General features: G+C 42.3%; 1 protein-coding gene across 1 annotated transcript; it reads left to right on the forward strand.

The window, feature by feature from the left end:
- MBTPS1 (membrane-bound transcription factor peptidase, site 1) lies at positions 1-23,839 on the forward strand. The gene is made up of 22 exons (XM_010146680.1): positions 1-494; positions 1,372-1,629; positions 2,051-2,254; positions 2,637-2,747; positions 4,034-4,143; positions 4,541-4,657; positions 5,512-5,579; positions 6,230-6,332; positions 7,055-7,206; positions 8,111-8,272; positions 8,847-8,991; positions 10,169-10,357; positions 10,941-11,113; positions 12,013-12,128; positions 13,407-13,563; positions 14,403-14,527; positions 15,533-15,610; positions 17,955-18,095; positions 20,460-20,591; positions 21,096-21,222; positions 21,901-22,031; positions 23,020-23,839. Exons 1-22 carry the CDS (start codon positions 308-310, stop codon positions 23,214-23,216), a joined length of 3,183 nt encoding a protein of 1,060 aa, XP_010144982.1. The 5' UTR covers positions 1-307; the 3' UTR covers positions 23,217-23,839.
- The last annotated feature ends 2,525 nt before the right edge of the window (positions 23,840-26,364 follow it).

Below are 26,364 nucleotides of genomic sequence, written 5' to 3' on the forward strand. Positions count from 1 at the left end.
AGGTTGGCTTGCCATCAGCTTTGCTGATTCTTCTGGGAGTTAACTTTGCTATCAGAAATGGAGTACAGGACTCAGCTGCCACATCCCGAGTGACCGAATCCTTTAATACAAAATGGAGAAGAAGCGTAGAAAGAAATGAGCCTGTTTATAAGGCTTTACCTCAAAAGACCATGAAATCTCTGCTTACTTTGGACACAGCTTTAAGAATATCCAGTTGATCAGCACAGTGAAAGCAACGTTTACTGAAATGAAAATGAACTAGTTTATAAAGAAGAAAATTGTTATTTGAATATATGGAATTTTTGGAATGAAACCGTTTTCTTCTATGACCATGAAGTTTGCAAACATCTGGCTTGTTCTGGTTGTTATTTTACTCTGTGGGAAAAAACACTTTGGTACCAGACTAGGGAATTCTTCTCATGAGGCTCACATATGTCCTGGATGTTCTCGCCTTACTTTGAAAGTGGAATTCACTTCGACAGTCGTGGAGCATGGTAATAAAGAGTTAAGCGGTTAAAAAAAACCCCTGTGAAGTTCAAGTGTATGTTACTGATTTGTGGGTGTGCAGTTGTAACATTCAGTGAGTCTCTGGAGAAGCATACTGTCTGCTAAATTCTCTGTATGGAAAGAGAAACATTATTTTTAAAGGTTTAAAGATAGTTGTGAAGGGAGCACGTGAAAGGCCAAGTGAAGCAGATACCACTACTGAGATGGCAAAGGATAGCAGTGGAACGCCTTGACCCTGCCTCCACTTACTGCCCCCGGTACCTGTAATGTTTCCACAGTGAAACAGTTTCCAGTGCGTGTCCCTGGGTGTTCACAGACACCACTTTGTGTAGTTAGGCAAAGGTGGATGTGGTGGTGTGCGCCGGGGCTGAGGTCCACTCCCAAATCACTAATCTGCATCAAGGACTGGACCGCTGGGACCAGCCTCGTTCCCTGTGTCTGTCGTAGTTGGTATCAGTAATTCACAGAAGCTCAATACCCCATAGAGGCTAGATGTCTTTTTGTACATGTTAAGAAGAATATTGAACTGCTTGGCATACCAAGCAGTTGTTTGTGCTGCTGAGTCTAACAGGGATCTGTTCCCCCTTCCCGGCTCCCTGCCCATCATTTCACCTTTCCACGGTATTTACAATTCTACCTTCCTCTCAAAGGTTTTTATCATATTTTGCAGGTTTTCTGATGCAAAACAAAAGCGTTATGTAGTGCAGAAATAAATTGTGTATATCTGAAAGCAACAAAAGAGTGCCTCACACTGTGATTATTTGTTCTAGATAAAGAAAAAAAGAGATACTTGGACCTTTGCGATGTGAATGAATGAGTAAGCTGCTTAAATGTCAGTTCTGATAAGTTGTGCTCTTGTTCCAGAGTATATTGTGGCTTTTAATGGATACTTCACAGCTAAAGCTAGAAGTAAATTTATTTCAAGTGCACTAAAAAGTAGTGATATTGAGAACTGGAGGATTGTACCTCGCAACAACCCAGCCAGTGACTACCCTAGTGATTTTGAAGTTATTCAGATCAATGAGAAACAGAAAGATGGAGTACTGACACTGGAAGATCATCCAAACATCAAGCGTGTAACACCTCAGCGGAAGGTCATCCGATCACTCAAATATTCAGAGTGTAAGTAATTTTCTGCACAGTTGCATGAGATCTGCTTCGTAAAAGTCTTCTCAGCCTTATTTCGGACTACCGCTTAGCACTACGCAAATGAGAAGTGCCCTACAGGTTTTCTTTAATTTACAGAAATCTTATTCTTTTGTCTATAAAATTACCAGGGTCTTGTTATACCTTTGCTAAAGCGTGGCAACGATTTCATCTACAATGCTGAAACATTTCTTTTGTGCAGTCAATTACCAGAGATTATGGGCTGCTATATCCCTAGTTGATAAAACAGAAGCTTTTCCCAATTTTTATTAGAGAAAATGGATATCACTCATCTCAAACTTTTGATATAACAATGTGATGTGTATATTTGCACACAAATCTAGTCTCCTGTTGTTTTCCTCATACTGATTTTTTTCTTCATCCTAATTCTGCGTAGCTGATCCAGGCTTGCACTGCAATGAAACCAGATGGACTCAGAAATGGCAGTCATCTCGTCCCTTGAGAAGAGCAAGTCTTTCTTTAGGTTCTGGCTTCTGGCACGCAACAGGTCGGCACTCAAGTAGGCGTTTGCTGAGAGCTATCCCACGCCAAGTTGCTCAGACCTTGCAGGCAGATGTCCTCTGGCAGATGGGTTACACAGGTCTGCTTTTTATCAGTTGGCTTACAACAGTTTTGTCTTTGAAAAGCTAGTGAAATGTAAGGAAAGGCTGGTTGGGTTGAATGTTTTAATCTCTCATTGGGTGCCAGTTCCAGAAAGATTGTGAAATACTTTGTTTTGAGATGCATTGTGTACTTACGGGGTGCTCTGTGTGTGTGTGTGTGTGTGTGCTGTACGTAAGAGAAATTGGTCATATTTATGATCTGTCGTTGTATTTCTGAATTGGAATATGAGTTTTCTGTAAGATCTCTAACTTAACTGAGTTTGGGAATTGCATGCTATATAAAACAAAAGTTTTCTTTAGCTTGGTAGAACAGATTTGCTATGAAGCTGAATCGGAAGAAGTGATGCTTTTCTGTTATAGGTGCTGGTGTAAGAGTAGCAGTGTTTGACACTGGTCTGAGTGAGAAACACCCACACTTCAAGAATGTGAAGGAGAGAACAAACTGGACTAACGAAAGAACCTTGGATGACGGTGAGTTACTGTGCACAATTGTCCCACTGTTCCTGACATCGGTGTGTTCTGGTTTTTGTTGTAAAACTGCTATTGCTGCTGCGATCTTGAGATTTTAAGCCTAATTTTACAGTGCCCCGAGCACTTTGTATTTGTACCAAATTCAACAAAGAGTGTTAAGGTTCCAGGAGGGTGTTGCAAAAGTCTCTTTTGAATCTTATGTGGCATTTCATTACAGCATTTAAAAAGTGTCAGGGCAAGGAGACATTATGCAGGAATAAATGGTGGAGGTGGAGGTGACAGAAAACCCCACAGAGCTGTTTCTTTTCCTATTCTTTTGTGTGTGTTCTGCTGTTTTACAGTGCAGACATATTTCTGTACTAAGGAGGGAGAGCATTTGCTTTATTTACTGTGCAGTCCTAAACTAATCAGAATTTTGGCACCCTCCTGTAAAGATTCTTTAATCTCTCTAGTTTTCATCAAGAAACACTGCTGGCTCATGCCCATCAACATTCCTAAGAACTACTTATTTTCTGCTGTACGTTTGTGTTTCTTTTTCATATGTCAACCCCAACTTGCCCTGACCGTGTGCTTTCACAGGTTATTAACTTCATACAGTCTGGTTCAGTGAGTCAGTTGGCAATTTAATCTCTTTAGAGTTCAGGGTACCTTGCTCAGCCGTGTGTGCACCCCTGTAGTTTCATCATGCGTAGTATTTCTTTGCATTGCAGCACCTGCTTTTCGTAGCACTTTCTGTTAGTTCTGTGCCTGGATGATAGCTGGACAGGCAGTTTTGGAGTACAGAAATATAATACAGTCAGTCCCATAAAGCAGAAGCTAAATTATTTTTTGGGGGGAGGAATAAATGTGTTTTCTTGTCTCATTTTTCATACTTAACAAAATATAATTATTGCAGAGACAGGATAAAAATATTTTAAGAAATTAATGTAATAATATATTGGCCTTGTGGCTTGTATTTTTCAAAATAACCTTTATCTTTCATGATTGCTTTGTTTGGCTCTTGATTTCATTGGTACTAGTCAGGAGTGGATAGACTGGAGAATGTATGACCCGGAGTTTCATCGACTGGTTCTCTGGCTAGAGTGTGCTGGAAATTCTGGCCCTACTGAACCCATTAGCAAAACGTGATTCAAGAAGACTAGGACTGAACCTGGTGTTTGTGGGTTGTTGTAAAGTCTGTTAGATTAATGTGATTTTTGGTACAGGCGGTATTTGATTGTACAGATTCTTGACAATTAAATGGTTTGATTCTAATACCTCATTTTGTTTCCTTCTCTCTGCAATAGGTTTAGGCCATGGGACTTTTGTAGCAGGTGTGATAGCCAGCATGAGGGAATGCCAGGGGTTTGCTCCAAATGCAGAACTGCACATTTTTAGAGTGTTCACCAATAACCAGGTAGCTATTTTACATGTGTTTCAACTTCTGCCTTCCCAGGTTACTGCTGTATTAATCCTTGCCTTTGGGAATATTGCAAGTACTTGTAAATGTTGACATAATTTTCTTTTATAAGTGAAAAGGATACGTCTTTCTATTTATAGTTACTACAAAATGTCTTAGCTTCCAAATCTGGTATAATTTTCGGAAATAATACCAGACTATACAGATCGGAGTCTGATCTGTATAGTCTTGGAGCAATTACTCAAATGTACTGAGCACTAGAAACACAAGGATACCGTTGTCACTTTGGTGTTTTATTTTGATGTTGTTTCTCCTCTCTGCCTGAAGTCTGTATTGTCATGGAATCACTGGATTTTCCAGTGATAGCTTTTTTCCCTCCCACTTTCTTACATAGGTCTCATATACATCTTGGTTTCTGGATGCCTTTAATTACGCGATTTTAAAGAAGATAGATGTATTGAACCTTAGTATCGGTGGGCCAGACTTCATGGATCATCCGTTTGTTGACAAGGTGAGTACGAAGAAATAAGGTGGTTGTGGTGTTCATATCCCTCACACGAATGCCGGTCTTGCAGAGCTACTTCTTTGCCACAGCTGCTGACAGTTTCTGGTGCTGTTGGCAGTTTCTGTGGAGATTGATTTGCATGAAAGAGGTGCTCTACAGTGTACAGGCTTTTAGGAGTTTATTTAAGGAATGGATTTTAAAAAAACCCTAGCACGACCCAGATATTCACAGAGCCATGGAAGCATGCCCTTTTACAGAACGTACTGCTAGGAATTGTGACTCCCAAGCAGGCAGCTAAGTGGGTCCTCAGTAGAAGAAGCCTAACTCAAATCCACCCTCAGTTTTGGGTTTTTTTTAATCTCTGCATGGTTAATTTATTTTATGATTAAAATATGTACAGCATGAATTTAGCAGGGAATTGTTTAAGAACAAACAGGTTAAAAGTACAGGTAGTTGATTCATCTGTGTGATACGAGATCTGTTTCAGGATGAGACAGAATTAGGTTTTTGTCTTTGTAAAAGGTAATTAAAGGATTTGAGGCATAGAAATTCTTCTTTTTTATGATAAGCATTGAAATTTAGTTTGACAGTAACAGAATAACTTGACTTTGACATGTGGAGTGCTTTGTTATGGACAGTTTTTCCTTTGGTGTAACCTAAATATGTACTATCATCGAGTGTTGCTGCCGAGGCTGCGTTAGTGGTCATGCAATTATACCCAAGTTTGGAACTTAATGGTGAATACACCAGTGAGATGAGATTTAGGGGTTGGACTTATGTCCGGCCCCATGGAGTCTACATTTGTTAGAAGTCTCTTTTTTTTGGTGGCAGAGACTAACGGTAAACATTATGTTTTTTAGGTTTGGGAGCTGACTGCTAACAATGTCATCATGGTCTCGGCTATTGGCAATGACGGCCCTTTGTACGGGTAAGTTTCAATCACCACTTCAAAGCAAAGCACATACGTTGTTATTACGTGGTTTTGGAAGTAGTTGTGCCAGGTCAGGAAGTTTTCCCTTCTCCTTTTTCAGTAATCTGTTTATAGAAAGTGACTTAAGTTAAACTCTTTCTACTGTCTTTGTCACTTCCTGTAGTAGTACAGCAATTTGTGAAGTACTTGGCTAAATACTGTTCATTAAAACAGTGGAAGGTCAGTAAAAGAAGAATGGCAGTACTTCCAGCAGGCATTTCCCTGTTAGTGTGAGCAGATATCTTTGGGTACTGGGCTTGGGCTTAAGGAATCAAGGCAGAACTATAAGGAATCAAGAAGGGATCAAGCCAAAACAATTTGTGGTATATTTCTAAAATAAAGGCCTAAAAATAGATTTTGTTCAGTCTTCAGGATACGTAGTTTAGAAGTAACTGAGTTAGTTACTGAGTTACTGGCTGCCTGAAAAGTTGCACTCCATTGTGAGGTATAACTCTGTCAGGTAGGACCCAAATTTGTTTCGGTGAATGTTACAAAGAGTGCCTGACCCAAATCAGGGTATCTATTATCAGGCTAAATTTACGACTGTGTCCTGTTTTTCAATTTGCAAGTGGGGTTTATTTATGGTCTTCCTATCTCCTGACTTGTAGGACTCTCAATAACCCTGCTGACCAGATGGATGTGATTGGAGTAGGTGGCATTGACTTTGAAGATAATATAGCTCGCTTTTCATCTAGGGGAATGACCACTTGGGTAAGATACTTTGACTAAGGCCAGCCACATTGGCAGCCAGAATGAGAGCCTGGGAAAGGGAGCCTTTTTTGAAGGGGTCATCCCGTGCAGATGGTATGTGTGGAGTAAGCACTGATAAAATATTTCATCAAGGGTCAGAACAGTTAAAGTTTGTAAGTCTTTAAGCAAGAAGCTTAATGTTCTTTGCAGGATTTCTCATCGTTAATCTTGACCATTGTTGACATTCTTGATGTATTTGTAAAACGTCAGTACCTTTTGATTTATGGTGAAGACTTGCCTGTGCGGTTAAATCTGCATGAAGGCCTGTGCTTGTCCTTCCTTTAGTTTACAAATCCTAGGATTTCCAGATGTGGCACATAACATTGCACTTAATTTGCCTGATGAACTGAGGTGATGGGTACTGCACGCATGATTTCAGATGAGACTGCATTGTGATCTTGATTAAGGGGACTATTATATGTTCGTGTTTGTGCTGCATCTCATTCGTTAGCCAGGTAGAAGTGTGGCTGTCATTTTGTCAGGGGTTGACTTTGAAACACCGAGAACTTATAAACAGCTTGAGTCCTTCTGTAGGTGTTACTTGCTAGTCTCTGATTCTGGACCTCAGCTCACTCACTTGACAGTTTTACTTCTGAGTGAACTGCAGCTAGTTTAAATGCCTAGATGAAGCAAACAGTGTTCATTATGTATTAGGGCAATAATTGGTCCATTTTCTGTCACAGGAGCTGCCTGGAGGTTACGGCAGAGTGAAGCCTGATATTGTTACTTATGGCTCTGGAGTGAGAGGTTCTGGTATGAAAGGTGGATGCCGCTCTCTCTCTGGAACAAGCGTGGCATCTCCTGTGGTGGCAGGTGCTGTTACTTTGTTAGTAAGGTAAGTCTTAAATTTAAGAATCTCTAAAAAGATACTGATGCAGAAGGGTCATAAAAGGCCCTTAAAGGAACACACCAAATAAAACTGAATTGTGTTTAGATGTAGGAAAACAAACTCAGGGGATAAAATCAGGGTTATTCTGCCTGAGACATTACCTTGTCTGACTAGCTTTGAATTTCGTGGGACAAACTTGAGAACTGTTTTGAATAATAGTTACATCTTTGAAAATACAACTAGGGAGAACAGTACTTCAAAGTAATTTTGTCACATTTTTAAATCATTTTGAATTGCTGTGCTTCTGTCAGTTGTGTTGTAGAAGAGCAGCTGCTTAAAGCAGGCACCTGGAGCAGATAATTATCTAAGAACTTGCAAGTTTCATAGGATTTAGGGTTTTGTGGCTATTATCTGGTTGCTTAAGTCAGCTGTTGCACACTGAAGAACTTGAAGGTGGGAGTTGCAAGTCTGTGCTTCGTGTTTGTCATTGCTGCTACATAAGGATGAGATGAACTTTTATTTGAAAAACACTTATGCCAAAAATTCAGTCAGCATCATGTTTCCTCCGTAAAATGGTGCGGTTTTCTTTGAACAAGAAAGCTATTCCCCCCACACCTGGAAGACTCAGGTTGCAAAACATACCAGCAAGTTTCCAGTTACAGAGGCTTTGATTTTTTGAATATTTTATTTAACATCTAAAAATACTACGCTAGTTGTAAAGAGCACATTGTAAGGAGAAAAATTCATCTAATATTGGTTTTTCAGAGAAATGTGTCAGAAACTTGCCGTTCTTCTTCAGCTGTTCCAGTGAGAAATCAAGTAATAATAGACAAATATGAACATGGTAAACAGGAATAGCTAGAAACTGGAATAAAGGCCACCTCGTGTGACCTGTTGTTTCCTATTTCAGCACAGTTCAGAAGCGTGAGATGGTGAATCCAGCAAGTATGAAGCAGGCACTTATTGCGTCAGCACGTCGGCTGCCTGGAGTCAACATGTTTGAACAAGGACATGGCAAGTTGGATCTTCTGAGAGCTTATCAGATCCTCAACAGCTATAAACCGCAGGCCAGGTTAATTTTAATCCTTAATTAATCAATGATACACTATAATCTTCTATATTTCTTGTAGGAGAGCAGGTGATACGTGTGCAACACAGTTGAGTAATCTGTGCTTATGCAACAAAGTAGCTTGCACAGATTTTATGTAATCCTGAAGCATGATTTTGACAAGAGTAGATGAAAAATCAATGTGTTTTCTGACTAAGTTATAGCAGTGTAGGGGATGAAGTGTCTATGAGAGCTAAATTTACTTCTCTTCTAGCCTCAGATGTTATGAATAATGTAACCTGGAACACAGTGGAAAAGTACTTAAATGTTAACTTTCCAGAATAAGAACATTCTCACTGTGCTGAAAAGTTTCTTTTGTTTTGTGAAAATCTTTTCAAAAAACTTAAAAAAAAGAAATTAGAGGAGGAGGGAATATTTTTGGGCAGATTTGGGAGGCAAGGTGAGAGCTTGATAGCATAACTATGACTGGCATGTTGTATCTGTAATTTTTTCATAGTTACAGTGGCATGTTCTTCTTCTTAGTGATGATTTTTTAAAAAAATATATATTTTATTTTACCTACTCCATCCTGCTGTAGTTTGAGCCCAAGCTACATTGACTTGACGGAGTGTCCCTACATGTGGCCCTATTGTTCTCAGCCCATATATTATGGAGGGATGCCAACCATCGTTAATGTTACTATTCTTAATGGTATGGGAGTCACTGGGAGAATTGTAGACAAGGTAAGATTTAACATTGTTTCACGTCCTGACTATTAACTGAATGTTAAAAGCTTCCTAGAAAAGACAAAGAAAGAAAATATAGATTTCCATGAAATTTATATTTTAGCTATAAATTTCATGGAAAGAGTCAGATTTCTTACTTCTGAGAGCAAGATATGCAAAATATTTGATTTTAAAGGACACACCCAGATTAGTAAGATTTGTCAGCATGAGCTGTCTGCAAGTTTTCAAGCCATGTGTAGGTTTCAGGGGCGTGTAGTGTTTTATCTTTGTAAAACCAGTTTGGATTGACATGTCCTTAGAGATTTCTTTGTATTCTCAGATAGCATTTAAAATCTTCTGGATAGACGTTCCTCATCTGCTTGGTGGGTTGGTTTTTTGGTTTTTTGGGGGGTTGGTTTGTTTGTTTTTTGGTCTGGAGCATAAGCAATCTCTGTAAAGGATCCTAGCCTCTTCCGTGGGGCAGGATGACCTGAATGTATTGACTTAGCAAGGCCTGCTGCAAAACCTGCTCTTCTACACCAGTGATGTGGAACATGTTGGTTAACTAGGAAGGTTTTTAAGTTTATGTTTGGTTGGGTTTTTTTCATTAAGCTTCAAGCAAGTTTAAATGTAGAACAGATTTGGGAATTGATACAGACTAAATAAGGTGCCTATCCCAAGACTCTAGCCAGTGTAAATGGGCTTAATTTAAAAATTTATTGTGAATCCTGCAGACTGTTTTAGATTTAAGATTACATTAAAGGGTATCAAGGCTCTTACCCAACATCATTACCTTGTGGCAGTACAGTGACACAGATGTTGTAATTTGCCTGTCTCTGTTGTAGCGATAGCTCTGTTTGTTACCAAAAGGGAAGTTTGTGTTCTTCCCAATTAATTCTTGCACAGGACCCCAAACATTAACACAGGTGCACTCAGGCAGCATGCTGTTCAGATAGCTTCTTAGAGGGTTCTGCCTCTGAAAAGCCTATAGTTGTATCATTACGGCTGTCACAATTAGTTTGATTCACTGACACGACACCAACCTTTTGGGCTTTGTGGACATTTTTTAATTTGACATAATCTTCAGAAAAGCTAAGATTTGCTATTTCTTTGTGCAGAGGAAGAGGGCTCTATATGAAAAAATTAGTGTCTGCAAATACTGTTTTACTGATGTTCTGTATCCTTCATTTCACAGCCAGACTGGCAACCCTATCTCCCCCAAAATGGGGATAACATCGAAGTGGCTTTCTCTTACTCCCCTGTTCTGTGGCCTTGGTCCGGGTACTTAGCAATTTCCATCTCTGTGGCAAAGAAAGCAGCATCTTGGGAAGGCATTGCTCAAGGTCACGTTATGATCACAGTATCATCCCCTGCAGAAAATGAAGTAAGTTCTGTGCATTTCAGTTTTTCTGTGTTAGTAATTACTAAAACTGTTTCCCCATACCTTCTTTTTAGGAGGTTGCTCTGATCCCATCATTTAAAGATAAATTAGATTGGGGTCAAGAAATTGAAGAGTGCAAATATTGACCTTTATAGTTGAGAGCAGGATTAACCTGAGAATTGGATATGTTTTAGAATCAGAAAACCTTTCTTTGAGACTGCCTTCATCATTCCATATGTTTATTGTGAATTCTAATTTGAAAAAGAGGTTACTTAAATATATTTCTTCTAGAACCATGCTTAATCGTTCCTGAGAAGCTTTTTAAGGTTTTGAATGATTGAACCAAATCACAGTTGTAACATATTTTAAGCGTTTTACATTCTGAGCATAAGTACAAACTGTTGAGTGCAGAATAAATACTATGGTGATTTAAGGCAAAAGTCATGTCTTTGTCTCCAGAGCTGGTACTGGTGACTAAAAGTAGGTTTGATGCCTCTATTTTTTTTGGTATTTTACAATCCACAGTTAACTGGTGAATGTTCCTGTGGGGGAAAAGGATTTCAATGTAGTTTGTTCTATCCTTCAGTCTAAGAATGGTGCGGAGCAGACTTCAACGGTGAAACTTCCAATAAAAGTGAAGATTATTCCTACTCCACCTCGTAGCAAGCGAGTCCTTTGGGATCAATATCATAATCTCCGTTATCCACCAGGATACTTCCCCAGGGATAATTTGAGGATGAAGAATGATCCGTTAGATTGGTATTTATCTCAGGTTCTATTAAATCAGTGTTTCTTGATTGCGGGTTCATGATACAGGATAACTTTACTAAATGCCAGAGATCTCCGGCCTTTTTTCAGTGCGGCATGGGCTATCTTTTCTAAGAAACCCATGAAAAGCAAATGGATTCTGCATGCTTTTGGTGCAGGATTGGTTATGTGCTCTATGGTTTTATTCAAATGAAGTGAAAAGCTTTTAAAAAGCACATTTAAGACACTGAGATTTTTGTTTGTCTTTCAAAGTGTAGCCTTTCTCTTTTGTCCCAGGACATTAATTGAGGCACTTTATTAGCCACTGCAGCATTCGCTTATGAAAAAAAACCCATGAGAACTTTGAAAGAATGAATCCTAAATAAGAAACCGCTTGTCTGTTGAGGGAGACTGTCTTCAAAGCAGGGTGAGGCTCAGCTGACCTGTGGTCTTTCATAGATGGAGAGGGAAATCATCCATCAGAAGAATCATGCAACAGTGTTTACGTGAGGATTAATTGGGCAGGGACCAAGACATAGGCTTTTGGAAAGCTACTTTGAGCACACAGGTAGGGCAGATGGACAGGAACTCTCTGCTGAGTTTCAGCCATTATTTACAGGTGGTCCTGTGTGCTTCTTCCAGTAGTTAAAACTGCACTTACTGGCTCTCTTGTGAGGAGGAAGTCCCATGAAGTGGACGTGGTTTTAATGGAGAAGTGTTTCCCTGTGGTGTGACACTCAGAACCAGTGTCATTTGTGATGAATTTTGCAAAGAGGAGAACTACAGGTTATCGTTAGACAAAAATGGACTTTCTAAAAAGGAAACTAGGAAGTAATCTGTAATTAGAGGATTTAAATCAGATTTTTGCATGCCAGATTTAAACATCTTCAACACTTTTCTCTTTTCCTAAGGAATGGTGACCATATCCACACAAACTTCAGGGACATGTACCAGCACCTGAGGAGCATGGGGTACTTTGTTGAGGTTCTGGGTTCCCCGTTTACATGTTTTGATGCAAGTCAGTATGGTAAGCATGAGTTAATTGCCTTGTTCTCCATACTCTTAACTACTTCCTGAAATGGCCTGGGTTTTGGAAGACCAAAAATGTTGTGGGAACACAAATTAAAATTCTTGTGGCAATAGAAAATTATTTTAACAGTGGGTATATTTATTATTTATATGCTGATATTTAGTAGTGTAAAGTGTCACTGCAGAAGCTTGCTTGGGAGTCTAGTGGAGTTAGTGCATTTTCTATCCTTATGGAAAAAAGTGAGAGGGAAAGCCCACCTCTGAGTGGGTTAAAAGCCCCTCTTTATTCCATCTCACAAAGGCAGAACTGTATTTGCCAAAAGGTTTGGGTACAGTCAGACTGAAGCATGACATGAATAGCAGACTAAAATCAAAAGTGTCCATTCTGCCTTTTTTTCCCCTCCTCAGCAGTGGCATTTTAAAACACTGATCTTTGTGGATAGATAAAAGAGTGGGGTAAGTATTCCATCCAACCAGATGTGATAGCAAAGTGGTATGTGGCTTGTTTCTTCGGTGTTCATCGGGAAGGAGATTTGATAGATTTGCCAGGCAGGGGACAAACCAAGCTGTCCATGCTCCTTTCTGCTCCAGTCTGCCCATCTGTTGAACCATGACATGCTGCACCAAGACCCTCTTCTCTTCTGGGCTGTGATGTTCTTCAGTGGACTTGCTTGTTCACAGGAGTGGGAGAGGGCTGTATGAACGTGGCAGTGGTACTTTAGTCAGGTCTGCTGAAATGCAGCTGTAGTTTTTAAAGTCTGAATCAAACCAAGTTTCAGAATAATTGTTGTCAACCTGGCTGCAAATCTGCAGTAGTGAGCGGAGTACCTTTTAAAATCGGAGCTGTGAAAAACCTTCTTACTAGGGTGCATCTACATTAGCACTTCAGTTTGGATCAGCGGTGAATCTCCCGATTGTCCTCTTCTGCCGCAGCTTGGCTGATTTATGAAGCATTTGGGTGAGACCAAACTGCAAAATACTCCCCTGACATATGAGGGTATTGAGTTCATGAGAACCATACAAGCACGAGTCATAAGGAACACCCTTTAAAAGCATACTATGCTGCTAAACTCAGTTTTGGTTACATTGGTAAACTGAATTGTCTTACATTGCCCATCCTTACATGTTACTTCCTTGGGTGAGCTGCCAGAGCAGGGCACAGGGACCAGAGATTGTACAAAATGTGCACTTGTGTTGATTTTTTTGTGGGGTGCGTGAAAGCAATAACGTTGCAGTGAACAGCCCAGTGAACACTTGATTCTGCTTTTACACACAGGGACTTTACTGATGGTGGACAGTGAGGAAGAGTATTTTCCCGAAGAGATCACCAAGCTGAGGAGGGATGTTGATAATGGGCTTTCACTTATAGTGTTTAGTGACTGGTACAACACATCTGTCATGAGAAAAGTCAAGTTTTATGATGAAAACACAAGGTACTGATTTGTGTCAGTTCTTTGGGAAATAAAATGCCATAGAATTGACATTTTATGCACATATTACCCTAAAAATCTCAAATGTGATAGGCTGTGCTTTAGCTCTTGCATGCTGCCTGTAAGAAGGGACTACGCAAAGAGCAAAATTGCTGTTAAGCTGCATCTTAAGGTGAATAACTGCCTATTTTACCATGAATTCAAAGGCCCCCTTTGTACGGTAATCTTCCTTTAAAGCCCAAAAAATCACCTACAAAGAAAAGAAGTAAGAAATGGAATACTGACAAACAAATTAAAATGGATATATTTTCCCTTTTGGGGAACAGAATAGAAAGAAACTGTGGGTTGTGCACCCATTACTGAAATTGTTCCAGTGTGTCTTATAAAGGGGAAATATGCTAAAATCACCGGTGGTGAGAAAGACCCTTTTAGTTACTCTAGTTGTCAGTCTGCTTTGTGTTAAGCTGGAAAGATTTTTTCTGCAGTTTGTGAGCAAGTAACATTTTGCTTCATTAAAAAAGGGAGAAGAAAATTACATGATCGTTGGTTTTGCTTCATCTTAGCCAAACAAAGAGCATAAGACTGAATTTCTTCCTAGCAGATTAAAGTTTTCCGTGGAACTGGAATGCACGTAGGACTTTACATTAACTTGACTTTTGCTCAAAAGCATTGGTGTCAGAGGAACAGCTGCTCACATGCCCCAGGAGTTCAATAAGGCTTTGAGGTGTAATTCATTATTTAAGTGAGTCTGTGTGCAAGAAGAGACCTGACTTTTCATTATACAAACTCTAGGAGTATATTCTGTTTACTAATAAACTGTGTTAACGCTGTGATTTTTATAGACAGTGGTGGATGCCTGATACTGGAGGTGCTAATATACCAGCTCTCAATGATCTGCTTTCTGTCTGGAATATGGCCTTTAGCGACGGGCTGTACGAAGGCGATTTTACCATGGCAAACCATGAAAGTGAGTACTGGAGTCCACTGCCTACCCAGGCTACAGTATGTTGTTTGGAAAGCAGTTTTCTCTAAGAATGAGCTTGAGTGAGAGTCAAGGGAAGCACTCTCATTCAGTGAAGACTTTTGTAAGCATGCTTACAAGATGCTTAAGTGCTTACTTCCTTCATAGACTGTATCTGCAAATATTTAAGCCCAGTTTAGGCTTGCATTCCAGATGTGATACTTTGAAGAGTATTGGTGGGGTGTTCATGTATTTGTCTGGACTATAAATATTAGCTGCTAAGATGAAGACTTGGTTTTAATTTTGCAATTATGTGGAAGTTTGAAATTTTGGAGGAAGAAAATCAGTGGGGACTTTTTCCTTGGAATACGCCGATTTAGGCATGCGTCACAACATCCTGAGATGTTTTGTAAATTTCTGTTCTTGTAATCTCTTGAATTGTTCCCCCTGAAATGAATAGGATTGATTGGTTTCAAGTTCAAACATTGTGGTTAGGCCACAGGTTTGCGGCCTTACTGTTTTCAGACTTTCTAGGTCTAGCCAGTATTTCTTTTTATCTGACCAAGACACTTGATGTTTTTCAAGCATTGTTTCCAAATCTCTGCCTTCTGACATTTGGAATGTGAATGTGAAAAAAGAAGGCACCAACGCTGAGGTCTCGGTATGTTCACCAGCATTGACTGAAGGAGACGAGTTCTCTCTAATATTAATAATGGCTGTTAGTGTGAAATACTACAATTCTCATGGCATTTTATTAAGCTTTTCAGTTTAAAAAAGATGTCAGTCTTCTAAATGGAAAGGTTTGAAAGCCGTATGTAAAGGTGAACCTGTGAAAGCTGTGCTTAGAGATGCCTTCTCTGTGAACGCACATATTGGTCAATATATGCAAATTCAGAGCAATGTTCCTGGGGATGTTTTCTCCTGTGCTTGTTTTAACGACGCACTGAAATATAGTGAGAAGGAAGGAAGTGTCATTTTTAGTCTAAACTGCAATTTTGTGATCTCTTTCAGTGAACTATGCATCAGGATGCAGTATTGCAAAGTTTCCAGAAGATGGCATTGTCATTGCACAGACTTTTAAGGATCAAGGTATGCACTTCCTTGTCTTTTTTCTGGTTTAAGTAGAACTTCAGAGTCGGTGCACAAGAAAATTACAAAGTCTAAAGATGTAAAACGAATGACTTAGAAAACGCCTTGACAGGGTAGGTGTTTTTTCATTTTGCCTGCAACGTGTGGTTGGATGCTTAACAGGCAGCTCCAACAGGACTGTATACAATTTTTATACAGCACAGTGATATCCAAATGTATGTATTGCAGCCTTTTATTGTGTTTGCTGCACATAAACACATCTGCGTGTGTGCGTCCTGCATCTTTGGAGGAGAGGAGGTTGTGTCGTGACTGTGTTACTCATCCATGTTTATCACAAATTTCAAGTGCTACTGAAGTGTATCTCCTGATCGTTGCCAAATTTGGTGTGAGTGTTGTGCTATATGTGGTGATCTAAGGATATAGGTAAGGAAAATCTTGGCAGGGAAGATGTCGCCTGATAGACTCTCATAAGAGACAATTTTAGGCACGCAGGAAGCCTATGCTTTCAGACTTGAGCAATCTATGTGCATATCCATTCTCTTTAGTTTTATCATAATATCTTTTTATTTGTGAGGTGATAATTCAGAACTGTAACAGCAGCAGCCATTTAAAAAACAGAAAAAAAGAAAAATTGTGGTTTTGATGAGGCTCTAGGAAGTACTATGTAGGACGAGATGACTGACACTGGTAGCACGTTGCAGGTCAGGCTTGTGTATGTGGGTGTAGAGGGTTTGAGTGTGTGAGCAGAAGCACACGCGTAGCTTCTGATATAACTCAGCAGCTGCCAGCAAGTTCATTGTATTGTTGACTTACCATGTGCAGTAGGTGTGATTACCTACTGGAGAAATTTTCTGGAACAGTAAGGAGCTCATCCGTGTGAGCCTTTTGGAGGAAAGGTGATATCCCTGGCATGCTGTATGCTGACAACTTAGGTATTTCCTTATGTGAGAGAGACAGTGTCAATTTGACAAGTAGCCTGCTAGACCTGATTTTTCTGTTGAATCCTTTTTGTTGCAATTCATGAAGCAAATGAGCTCAGTGTTTTGCTTCTGCTGTCTAAAGGCAGTGTCTGGAGCAAAGGAGACTAAATACTTAGCGTTTGATGTTTCTCTTATTTTGGTTTTCAAAATGGGTGTTAGAGGCAGGAAACCTTTATCCTAAAACCAGCTTTCTACATTTCATTTTAATTCCTTCATGAATTGGAATGTTTTCGCTTCTGCTGTTTATTAGAGCTTTCAGTTCCCAGGAGGTAAAATGATTGGATGGATTTGTAAGGTACAAATGGCAGGTTTATGGCCAGGTTTCCTCTGGGTTTTGCTGCACGTACCATTCATACTGGGAAGGTTCACGTGCTGTTTTCATCTTTTCTGTTCATCTGTTATCTCCGTTATAATTGCAGTTATCTCACAAACATGTCTTTTAGGTTGCCAGTTTATTGTTTGGATAGTTGCAGGGTTTTTGGAGGCAGGCCTTTAAATGATACTCCTGCAAAAATTACAGTATTGGTCCAAGTGTTTCTGCAAAGGCTGAACCACAGCAGGTCTGGGTGTACTGACAACTGGATCTGCCTGCCAGTTCCAAGAGAGGATGGGATGAGGAGGGAGTAAAATTTGCCAAAGGTTAAAGCAGGATGGGGAAAACCCACGTGAGGGGTTTTTTTTTGTTTAGGTGTCCTTACTAAACAATACTTTGCTCTGTTCCTGAATTGAAAGCTGAACAAAGCGCAAGGGTGACTGGTAGCTGCAGTTGCAGAGAGATGCAAACCCAGCAGTCTTTAAAATGGGCTTCCCCTGAACGGCTGCTTTAAACAAGTCAGCCAAAGCCTTTGCCTTACAGCTGCTGCTCACAGAGACAGATGTTGCACTTCATGGAATGGGTCTGGTCTCTTCTGCTGGTTCCATACTAGATTTTCTTACAGGAGTAGGTAGGCGTAGCAGCAGAGTCAGTTGGTGAAGAGCAGTGATGGTTGCACGGTGATGGCTGATTCTGAAGTTACCGGATGCCGTAGAATTCTGCAGGAGTAAAACAACATAAAGCATTAGTAAGGCAGAACGTTTTGATTTTAAACCTCTTGCTGAAAACATTCGGATTTTTCGTTTGAGCATGTTGAAGATAATCCAGGTTGTGAGGTCTTTTTCTGCTTCTCCACCAAAGAAAGAAAAATGTTAGTATCAGTAGGAAATTTCACAACATCATGGGGTTTTTGAACACGTGATGCATGAATGTGTGACATGAAGAGTGGCATAGCTGCATTTGTAAGTTTGCAGTGTAGGCTGTGTTGACTTACAGGTAAATTGGTGTGGATGCTTTGCAGGCCATGAAATTTATTTGTGCTTTGCTTTAGGTCTTGAAGTTTTAAAACAGGAGACTGCTGTAATTGAAAATGTCCCTATTTTGGGACTTTACCAAGTTCCTTCTGAAGGCGGTGGCAGAATTGTGTTGTACGGCGACTCCAATTGCCTGGATGACAGCCACCGGCAGAAAGGTGTGTACGCTCTGACACGCAACAAGACTCACTGTCTTAAGGTGACAGCTGTCCTATGGGGTTTTTACAGCTCCCACCAGAAGCAGCTGCTTTCTGGGGACTCCCTAAATAGTCCTAACTGGGGATTCATCTCAGTTCTGCAGAGCTCTACTGAAAACACTGTTAAGCTGCAGTTGCAACACAAGAGCACCCCACATTAAATAGCCCTCTGATAGTTGGGAGCATTTCTCCCCCCCACAGGCCGCTTGCCTATTTTTCTGTTCCACAAGCTTTGGGGTCTGGTTTGTTTGGGGTTTTTTGTGGGGGGAGGTTGGTTGGTGGGTTGTTATTTTTCTTCTTTGGGGTGTTCTTGTTTTCAGAAATAACTAACAGTTACTCATGCTTGATTTGAAGTTGTGAGGAGGCCATTACGGGATCCCTTCACTTTTTCCCCAGTTGCATTTTCAGAATGTTTATGCAGTACAGTGGATTTTATCTTCTGAGTTTGTTCATCAGCGTGCCTTGTTCCCTTTGCATATTTGCCTTGTTCCCTTTGCAGAGTTTCCTCTGAGGATGTAGGGTAGTGTTCAACATTTCAGTTGTGTGTTACTGTTTTCAGGTTATTCTACTTTGACACAAACCAGCTGGTGTAAATATGTCAGAAAGTAGGAACTTCTGTTTGGATTTTCATGGTGTTTGCTTGCAACTCTAGGTAGCAAGTGTGTGAGTTGTGTGTGCAGTTTCTGTGACTCTCAGGGAAGCCATTCTCCCTGTGTGCTTGGCCCTTACAAAACCTTTTTCTAGCACTTTGTCTGATCTGACTTTTAAAATTTTTAAGAGATTGATTTGGTTTCTCATGACATGTAAAGCCCAAAGCTGGTAGATCGGTGGCTGGAGAGGCTGAAGATGATTCAGTATGTGAGGTCTTTTTCTGTATTTCCATGGAATGTTGTGTTCAACCAGAATTTTCCTTTTGTGATGTAAAGTACATTTATCATTTTTTTTCAGCTTTTGTCACCAACATTTTAAAATGTTGGTTTATGTAACCCAGCCCTTGCCTATTTTATTTAAATTTAAAAGAACTTACTGCCTAAGGGAGCTCTCCATCTGCAGCTCATTTCTTTCTCTCCTGAGCATTTTCTTTTTCTTTGAAAGTTCTCCTGTGAATACCTATTGGGTGGCCTGCAGTGAGTTGCTGTAACACCAACGTATTGGTACCTTGTGTGCTTCCTGTGGGTTATTGAAAGCACGTCGCATAAGAGAAGATACATACCATTAAATTAAGTAATAGAAAACGACTTTCCTAATGCTGTTAAATTCAGTGTGACCTGTGAAGCAGGAAAAAGTGGAAGGGTCTAAAGAAATCTTCTAAAAGTAGCTTTTAAGTTGTGAACCAGGAACTATGTTTCCTACAGAGACATCGGTGGCTTTAACCGAGGTAAATTCCTAACATTTGTGACTATAAATCCTTAAAATCTGATTGACTTCTTTAAAAATCAAAGGTGAGGGTTTAAGGGACACCAGGATTATGAAGATTAATTCCTATTCCCAGCCAACTGTTCCTGGGGGCAGAGGTTCTGAGAAAAGTAGTTTGTTCTGTGGTGGAAATAGCTGATAAGGCATTGTCCTACTCCTGCACATGGAAGTTTGAGAGAACTGTGCTGTTAACTAGCTCGACTGCTTCTTTGTTAGGGGTAGCCCTGGATGAAGGGAGTGGATCAAGGTGGATTCAGGAGAGAATCAAAACGAGGGTTCCTGTGCTGTTGAAGTGCAAAGGAAAATCACGATCAAGTATGTTGTGGCATTGATTCCCAGCCTGGTCTCTGCCACAGCTGCTGTAGCGTACTACTTCTGCTTTAGCTGGGATGTAGCCAGAACCTTTCCCTTTTGTTTGTGTATCGGTATTTTTTAAGCTTGGGAAAGCAAAGGAGTCATAACTTTCCACTGAAAACACTACCTTGTTCTTACTTTCTTTTGCAAGGTTTTAGTTTGTCCTTTTAAAAAAAAAATAGTTGGTTCTCCATTTCCCTCTTAAAATACAAATTTAACTCTCCGAGCTTCTTGTGTTGCCACACCGAAAAATATCATGATTTTTGCAGGGACTTGGATGGCCGTTCACAACCTGAAATTCCCCTGTTTGAGACCTGTTGTTTCATGTCCTACACTCCCCAAGAGAGCCTGATGTGATACACAAGGGAGATGTTTTAAGACTGAACAGATTATTTTTGTGTTTGCCTATTGGGCCTTAGAACCTTGGAAGGAGAAAAAAAAAAAACAGAAAAACTGCTTGTACTTTGAATGTCGTTACAGCCTTTTTAACAGAAAGATAAGCCATTTTAAGCGTGTCATAACACAAGTCTTGTTTTTGGGCTGTGAAATCCACAGATTGCTTTTGGCTCCTGGATTCCCTCCTGCAGTACACTTCTTACGGAGTGACGCCACCAAGTCTCAGCCATTCCGAAAACAGACAGCGACCACCATCGGGAGCGGGCTACTCTCTCCCCGAGCGGATGGAAGGTGAGAGCCTTAATTACCAAGCAGAGCCACAACTGAGGGAGTGTCAGGGTGGAATTTAGGAAGTCTCGGGCAGATCCCTTGAGTTCTATGCCAGTAAGGTTAGTTTGGTGTGAGCTTTACAATGTTCTGTTGTTTTAGTAGAAGGGAGCAGTTTAGGGGTTTGTCATGATATGGTTGTGATTCGACTAAAGAGAATGTTCTGCTGGTAGAGTAGGAATTTTCGGATGCCTAGTTCTGCTAGGGAGCATTCTAGTTACTAGCAACAGAGCGTGTATAAAGCAGTCATGTCTCACGTGCTGCCAGCAGAACTTGGATTTACCTACCATTGCAGGTGCACAGTCTTGCTGTTTTGTAACAGTTCAGTTAATTTTAGCTGCGACTTAGCTACGAGTCGTCACTGCTGTAAAGAGCTCCTGGGTTTACAGCAGCTCTGTTTGGCTGGAGACAAATGTCAGTAACTCTTTCCTGCCAGTCATTTGGTAACCCAGTCTGTATCTGCTGCAGGTAACCATTTGCATCGATACTCAAAGGTGCTCGAGGCTCACTTGGGAGACCCTAAACCTCGGTCCCTTCCGGCTTGTCCTCACCTGTCCTGGGCTAAACCACAACCTTTGAATGAAACTGCCCCCAGGTTAGTGTACATCTGTCTTACAGTTATACAACAAGTCTCGCTTTTGAGTTCAGCTGAAACATTATTTGTTCCATCTGCTTTTGAAAGGGACAGCTGGAATGCCTTTCCTGGAGAAATACCAGATTGCAAAGAGGAAATAATGATTAGTGCCTCTTCACCGAATAATTCTGACTCACCTCATAGCTACACTGTGAAGCAGGGGGATTTTAAAAATAGCTCCACAAGCCCATTCACTGTTGTGATTGCGTGATCCCAACTTAGAGTGAACGATCTTGCTTAAATCCATCGTCACTGCATGCCTTTGAAACAGTTTTCTGAAGCAGCTGCTTGGACAGCTCGCCTAACTCAGCCTTCTGTTGTGTCATTTGTCAGACCCTTGGAGAAAATGTGTCAGCGTGTAGCCTGTACTTGTGGGCTGAGCTGCTCATGGCAACTTTTGGTAGTCTGTGTGCAGGAGAGAGAGTTGTTAGTAAGTAGTTGGCAATCTGTGTCTCTGTGGCGTTTGAATTTAACTTTGGAGGCCTGCAAACTGCAGAACTTAGAGTAGATCAGATTATCATTTGGGTCCAAACTAATGAGTTATTTCTAAGTTCCAACTGTCACTTTCTCCACATTTCTGCAGAATTCCTTGCATTACTGAAGTAAGTGGGGTCACCTCTGTCTTTACATTTCTTCTAGCAACCTTTGGAAACATCAGAAGTTGCTGTCAATTGACCTTGATAAAGTGGCTCTGCCCAGTTTTCGACAGAACCGACCCCAAGTGAGACCACTGTCCCCTGGAGAAAGTGGAGCATGGGACATTCCTGGAGGTAAATATTGAAAAGATTGAAAGTTGCTGTTTTGCAGCTTTGGGAAAAAAGAACCCCAAACACTGCACAGCCAGAGAGAGGCCACCTGTTTATTTTCAGTTATGAAAAACGTGCAAATTGTAGTATGGCTGTGTTGTAAAAGGCTTACTGATGAAACCCAAGAGAAATCATTTTGCATATGATTAGTTTATTCAGAAGAAAGCATGGGTGACATACTGGGAGGAGTATTTTGGCAGGTGCTTTTTGGTAGCTGAGGTTTGGTTTGTTGCTAACAAGGTTTGGTTTGTTTGCTAACACCAACGGGTGTTAGCAGCAGTCCCTGTCCTTGGGCGCTGTGGCTAGATACCTCCTGCTAATTAAGGTTCCTTCTGTGAGTACGCAAAAGCAGAGTCCAGGAGAGTTTGAATAGTGCTTGAGGCAAGTTGTTATGCTAACAAAGGGTGTATAACCCCTGAAACAGCTTCCAGTCTAACGGCAGGCTGCTCCCCAGTACAAGCTTGACACGGCAGGCCCAGCTGAAGGCCTTGGAAAGCCTCACGCTTGCTCTTTTCCCAGCCTGAGCTGCTGGACCAAATGATGCCTGTAAAAAGGAACGTTTGGTTCTACAGCTCATCCTCACTGTGTGTGTGGCATCACGATTTGGTGTAGTTTATAGAAATTACTTAGTGGTAAAATTATTGTCAAGCATTTGCAGCTCTCTTACTGCAGAACAGAAGGTGGTTGTTGCTGCCGGGGAGGTCTGGGTTATACACCAATATGCCCAGGCAGGCCAAGGTGGAAATGCAAGTGTTTTCTGTAACGTTAGCATCCTGTCTGATTTTTTGCTAATCGGTCTGCAGTTGTTAATCTTCCCATCTGAAGGGGAAGCTGATTAATAGCTGTTTCATCTTTGAGCAGGAGTTACCGTTGGTTTGTTTTGGTACATAGCATTAACGCTGCAAAGACATCGTAGCTCATGCTTAGTCACTCCAAACCTCTGTTTTTCCAGGTATAATGCCTGGCCGGTACAACCAGGACGTAGGACAGACCATCCCGGTCTTTGCTTTTCTTGGTGCCATGGTGGTTCTGGCATTCTTTGTGGTGCAGATCAACAAAGCGAAGAGCAGGCCAAAGAGACGGAAACCACGGGTGAAACGGCCGCAGCTCATGCAGCAGGTTCACCCACCAAAGACGCCTTCCGTCTGAAAGCTCTCGCCTGCCAAAGATGACCTCCTTTGCCGGTCGCTTTCCTGGGCCATCCGTCGCTCCCAGTGAGGGTGCAGCAGACGCAGCGCTGATCGTACTGGTGATACTGGCACCTGACATCATCTCACAGTCTTTGGTTTCTGGAGAGAAAAAAAATACAGGACCCCAGTTGATCGTCTGTACATAAAACTGCAGCTTTAAGCAGCCGAAGCCACCAAAGACTTGAGTTCTGTTTAAACGGCTGCTTAGTCACTACATATCCCAGGAGGGGGAAAATGGACCTTTTTTTTAAGCTGACCAAACAAAATTTATTTGTTTAGAGGCTATTTTCTATATTTATTGTTGGGGAGGGCGGGGGGAAAAGTCACTTTAAGGACCTCTGCTAAGGAAAACCAAGTGCATTTTTTTGGACGGAATGCAATTTTCTAGGACGGTATTAGCTGAAGGGTGTAACTACACCAGTAAAGGAGGGAGGGGGCAAGAGAGACCAGTACAAATCGGTGAGACGTACTCCTGCAGTTTATTTTTATAAAGCCAACTACCATGATGTTTTGTAATTTTTGGTCATGATTTCACCGTTGTTGGTGAAGCAGATTTTCATAAATATGTTATCTATATGAAGCTGAGACAGTGTGCTAGATGGCTCTTCTTTCTGCTGCCAGTCAGAGTGAGCAGGTTGTTGAGAAAACGTTTGTGTCTCCCCTCTTTCCCCCAGATCTTTATCCTTAACAGCAGCATGCCAAGCCGCAGATGTTCCTTTGGAGCACTAATTGGGCAGCTGTACAAATCACAGAATCACGGAACAGTTTGGGTTGGAAGGGACCTTAAAGATCATTTAGTTCCACCCCCCCTGCCATGGGCAGGGACACCTTCCACTAGACCAGGTTGCTCAAAGCCTCATCCAGCCTGGGCTTGGACACTTCCAGGGATGGGGCATCCACAGCTTCCCTGGGCAACCTGTTCCAGTGCCTCACCACCCTCTCTGTGAAGAACTTCTTCCTGATATCTAATCTAAACCTCCCCACTTTCAGTTTAAACCTGTTACCCTTGTCCTGTCACTACAGGCCCTTGTAAAAAGTCCCTCCCCAGCTTCCTTGTAGCCCCTTCAGGCACTGGAAGGTGCTATAAGGTCTCCCCGGAGCCTTCTCTTCTCCAGGCTGAGCAAGTCCAGTTCTCACAGTCTGTCCCCACAGCAGAGGTGCTGCAGTGAGTGCAAAGTTTGGAAAACCTTCAGCACTGCAGAGGCAGCTAACGAGGCGAGAGCTCCCGTAGGGCAGCTCAGCCATGAGCTGTGTAAGAAACTGTCGTGTGGATGGCACCTACCAGCATAGTGCAATGTGTCCCTGCCAAAAGCCTTGTTACGGGCTTAAATAAGGGCGCAGGCACGAGTTGTCCCTGACTGTGCAGCGTCACTTAACGTTGCCATCATTGAGGTAGCTTCTCTCTCTTGTAGCGAAGCTGTGAGGTTTTCCCTCACAGCTGCCCCGGTCACCACTCCAAATAAAAGTACCTTTTCCCAGGAGGAGCAGGGAGCTGCTGGCTGCCGGTGCCAGAGAACAGAAGAGGTGCCGGGGCCCGGAAGCAGCCTGTGCCAGTGAACAGTCCTGTGTGAGCTCTTGAGTGGCTCGTCGGCTCCTGCACAGCCCTGGGCATGGCTGGAGCGGGAGAAGGTGCCAGGGACACCCCCACTGGGCAGTCTGACTGCACCCACCCTGTCCAGGGTTTACGATCCTGGATGGAGGTGGGTGGGGCCCTGGGAAGGGCACTGCGGGAGAGAACATTTCTCTCACAAAAAGCATTGGGAAAACCCGTTTTCCCTAACGTGTAGAGCAGTTGGCTTTCCCCAGCCTGTCTCTTCCCTTCCAAAGATGAGGATGCACTGGAAGAGGCAACAGCCGTGCCAGGGAAGGCCCTGGGCTTTCACTTCTGAGCTGTTAGCAGAAGCTCCTTGGGGCTGAGATAGTCCCAACCTTGGGCTGCTTGTGCCATCCCAATGGGGCTGTAGCCTGTTATTCCTCCTTCTCCGACCGTGCCCACAGGGAGGAGATGTTCTCCATCTCACTCGTGGCATTGGGGTCTCCTAGGACCAGCCATCAACAGCCCTTCAAGTCGTAGGGGTTGTGAAAGAGCTGTCAGTGTGGGGTCACATCACAGGGGCCGGACCTCAGGAGGGACTGCAGGTAACAAAGTGTAATCGTAGTCGATGTTTTCATTTGTCCAAAACAAGGGCTGTCCGTTGCACTTCTCACCCTTTAAGACAGTCAAAGGTAATCAGCAGCCCTTTTCTGTCAAAGACAAGGGAAGAGGGCACTTGCCGAGGGGATGCAGCAGCGGGGAAAACTGCCAACCCATGGGGACCCTCGAGTCATGGCTCGTACCCCAGGGGCCAGAGCACCCTGATAAATGGGAGAAAGTGGGGAAAAATAAGGAGTGAGGGAGCCCAGAGGCCCCCAAGCAGAGAAACCACCCCGGGGCTGCTGTGCTGGCCTGGGAGGTGTTGGGCTGCGTCCTTGGATTTGGGGCACTCCTGTCAGAGGGAGCCTGGAAGGCTTTGGTGGCTCTGCTCGGGTCGGTGCTAATGAGGAGGCTCGCTCCTCTCATCGCAGCGCTAATGAGAGATTACAGCTCCGCCGCAGCCGTGAAACCGGAGTCGAGCTGCATCAAAGCGCCAGTGAATTAAGACCCTTTCTCAGTGGCTGGTATTTTACAGCTCAGTGGCCAATTTCTAAATCATAGAGGCCAATTATTTCCGAAGCCTTTGGTGTGCAGCTAATGAAGGCCTGGAAGGGCCCTTTTAAATGGTTGTAAGCCCCCGTAGGTGGCAGAGATGTAATGGAGGTGGCAGGCACAATTAGCTGTCCGTAATTCCTCCTAGCAGCTGATTAAAGTCTCTTTATCCATCTTACTGAGATCAGAAGGGCACATATTTGGGAAATCAAAAATGCATTAGGGGCTGTCAGCCAGCATTGGGGGCCCCAGCGGGTGGTGGCATGTGCCGGGGGCGGCACGGAGCTGCCCCAGGTCCCCCCCTCATCCCTGTGGGGTGCAGCCTCCTCCAGCTGGGTCCAACACCCCACCTGTCACCCTGCCCTGTTATCCCAGCACCCCCTTTCCCTGCGGGTAGCAGGGGGTGGGATAGCTCCTCACC

This window comes from Eurypyga helias, unplaced genomic scaffold, assembly GCF_000690775.1.
Source record: "Eurypyga helias isolate BGI_N326 unplaced genomic scaffold, ASM69077v1 Scaffold9442, whole genome shotgun sequence".
NCBI lineage: Eukaryota > Metazoa > Chordata > Aves > Eurypygiformes > Eurypygidae > Eurypyga > Eurypyga helias.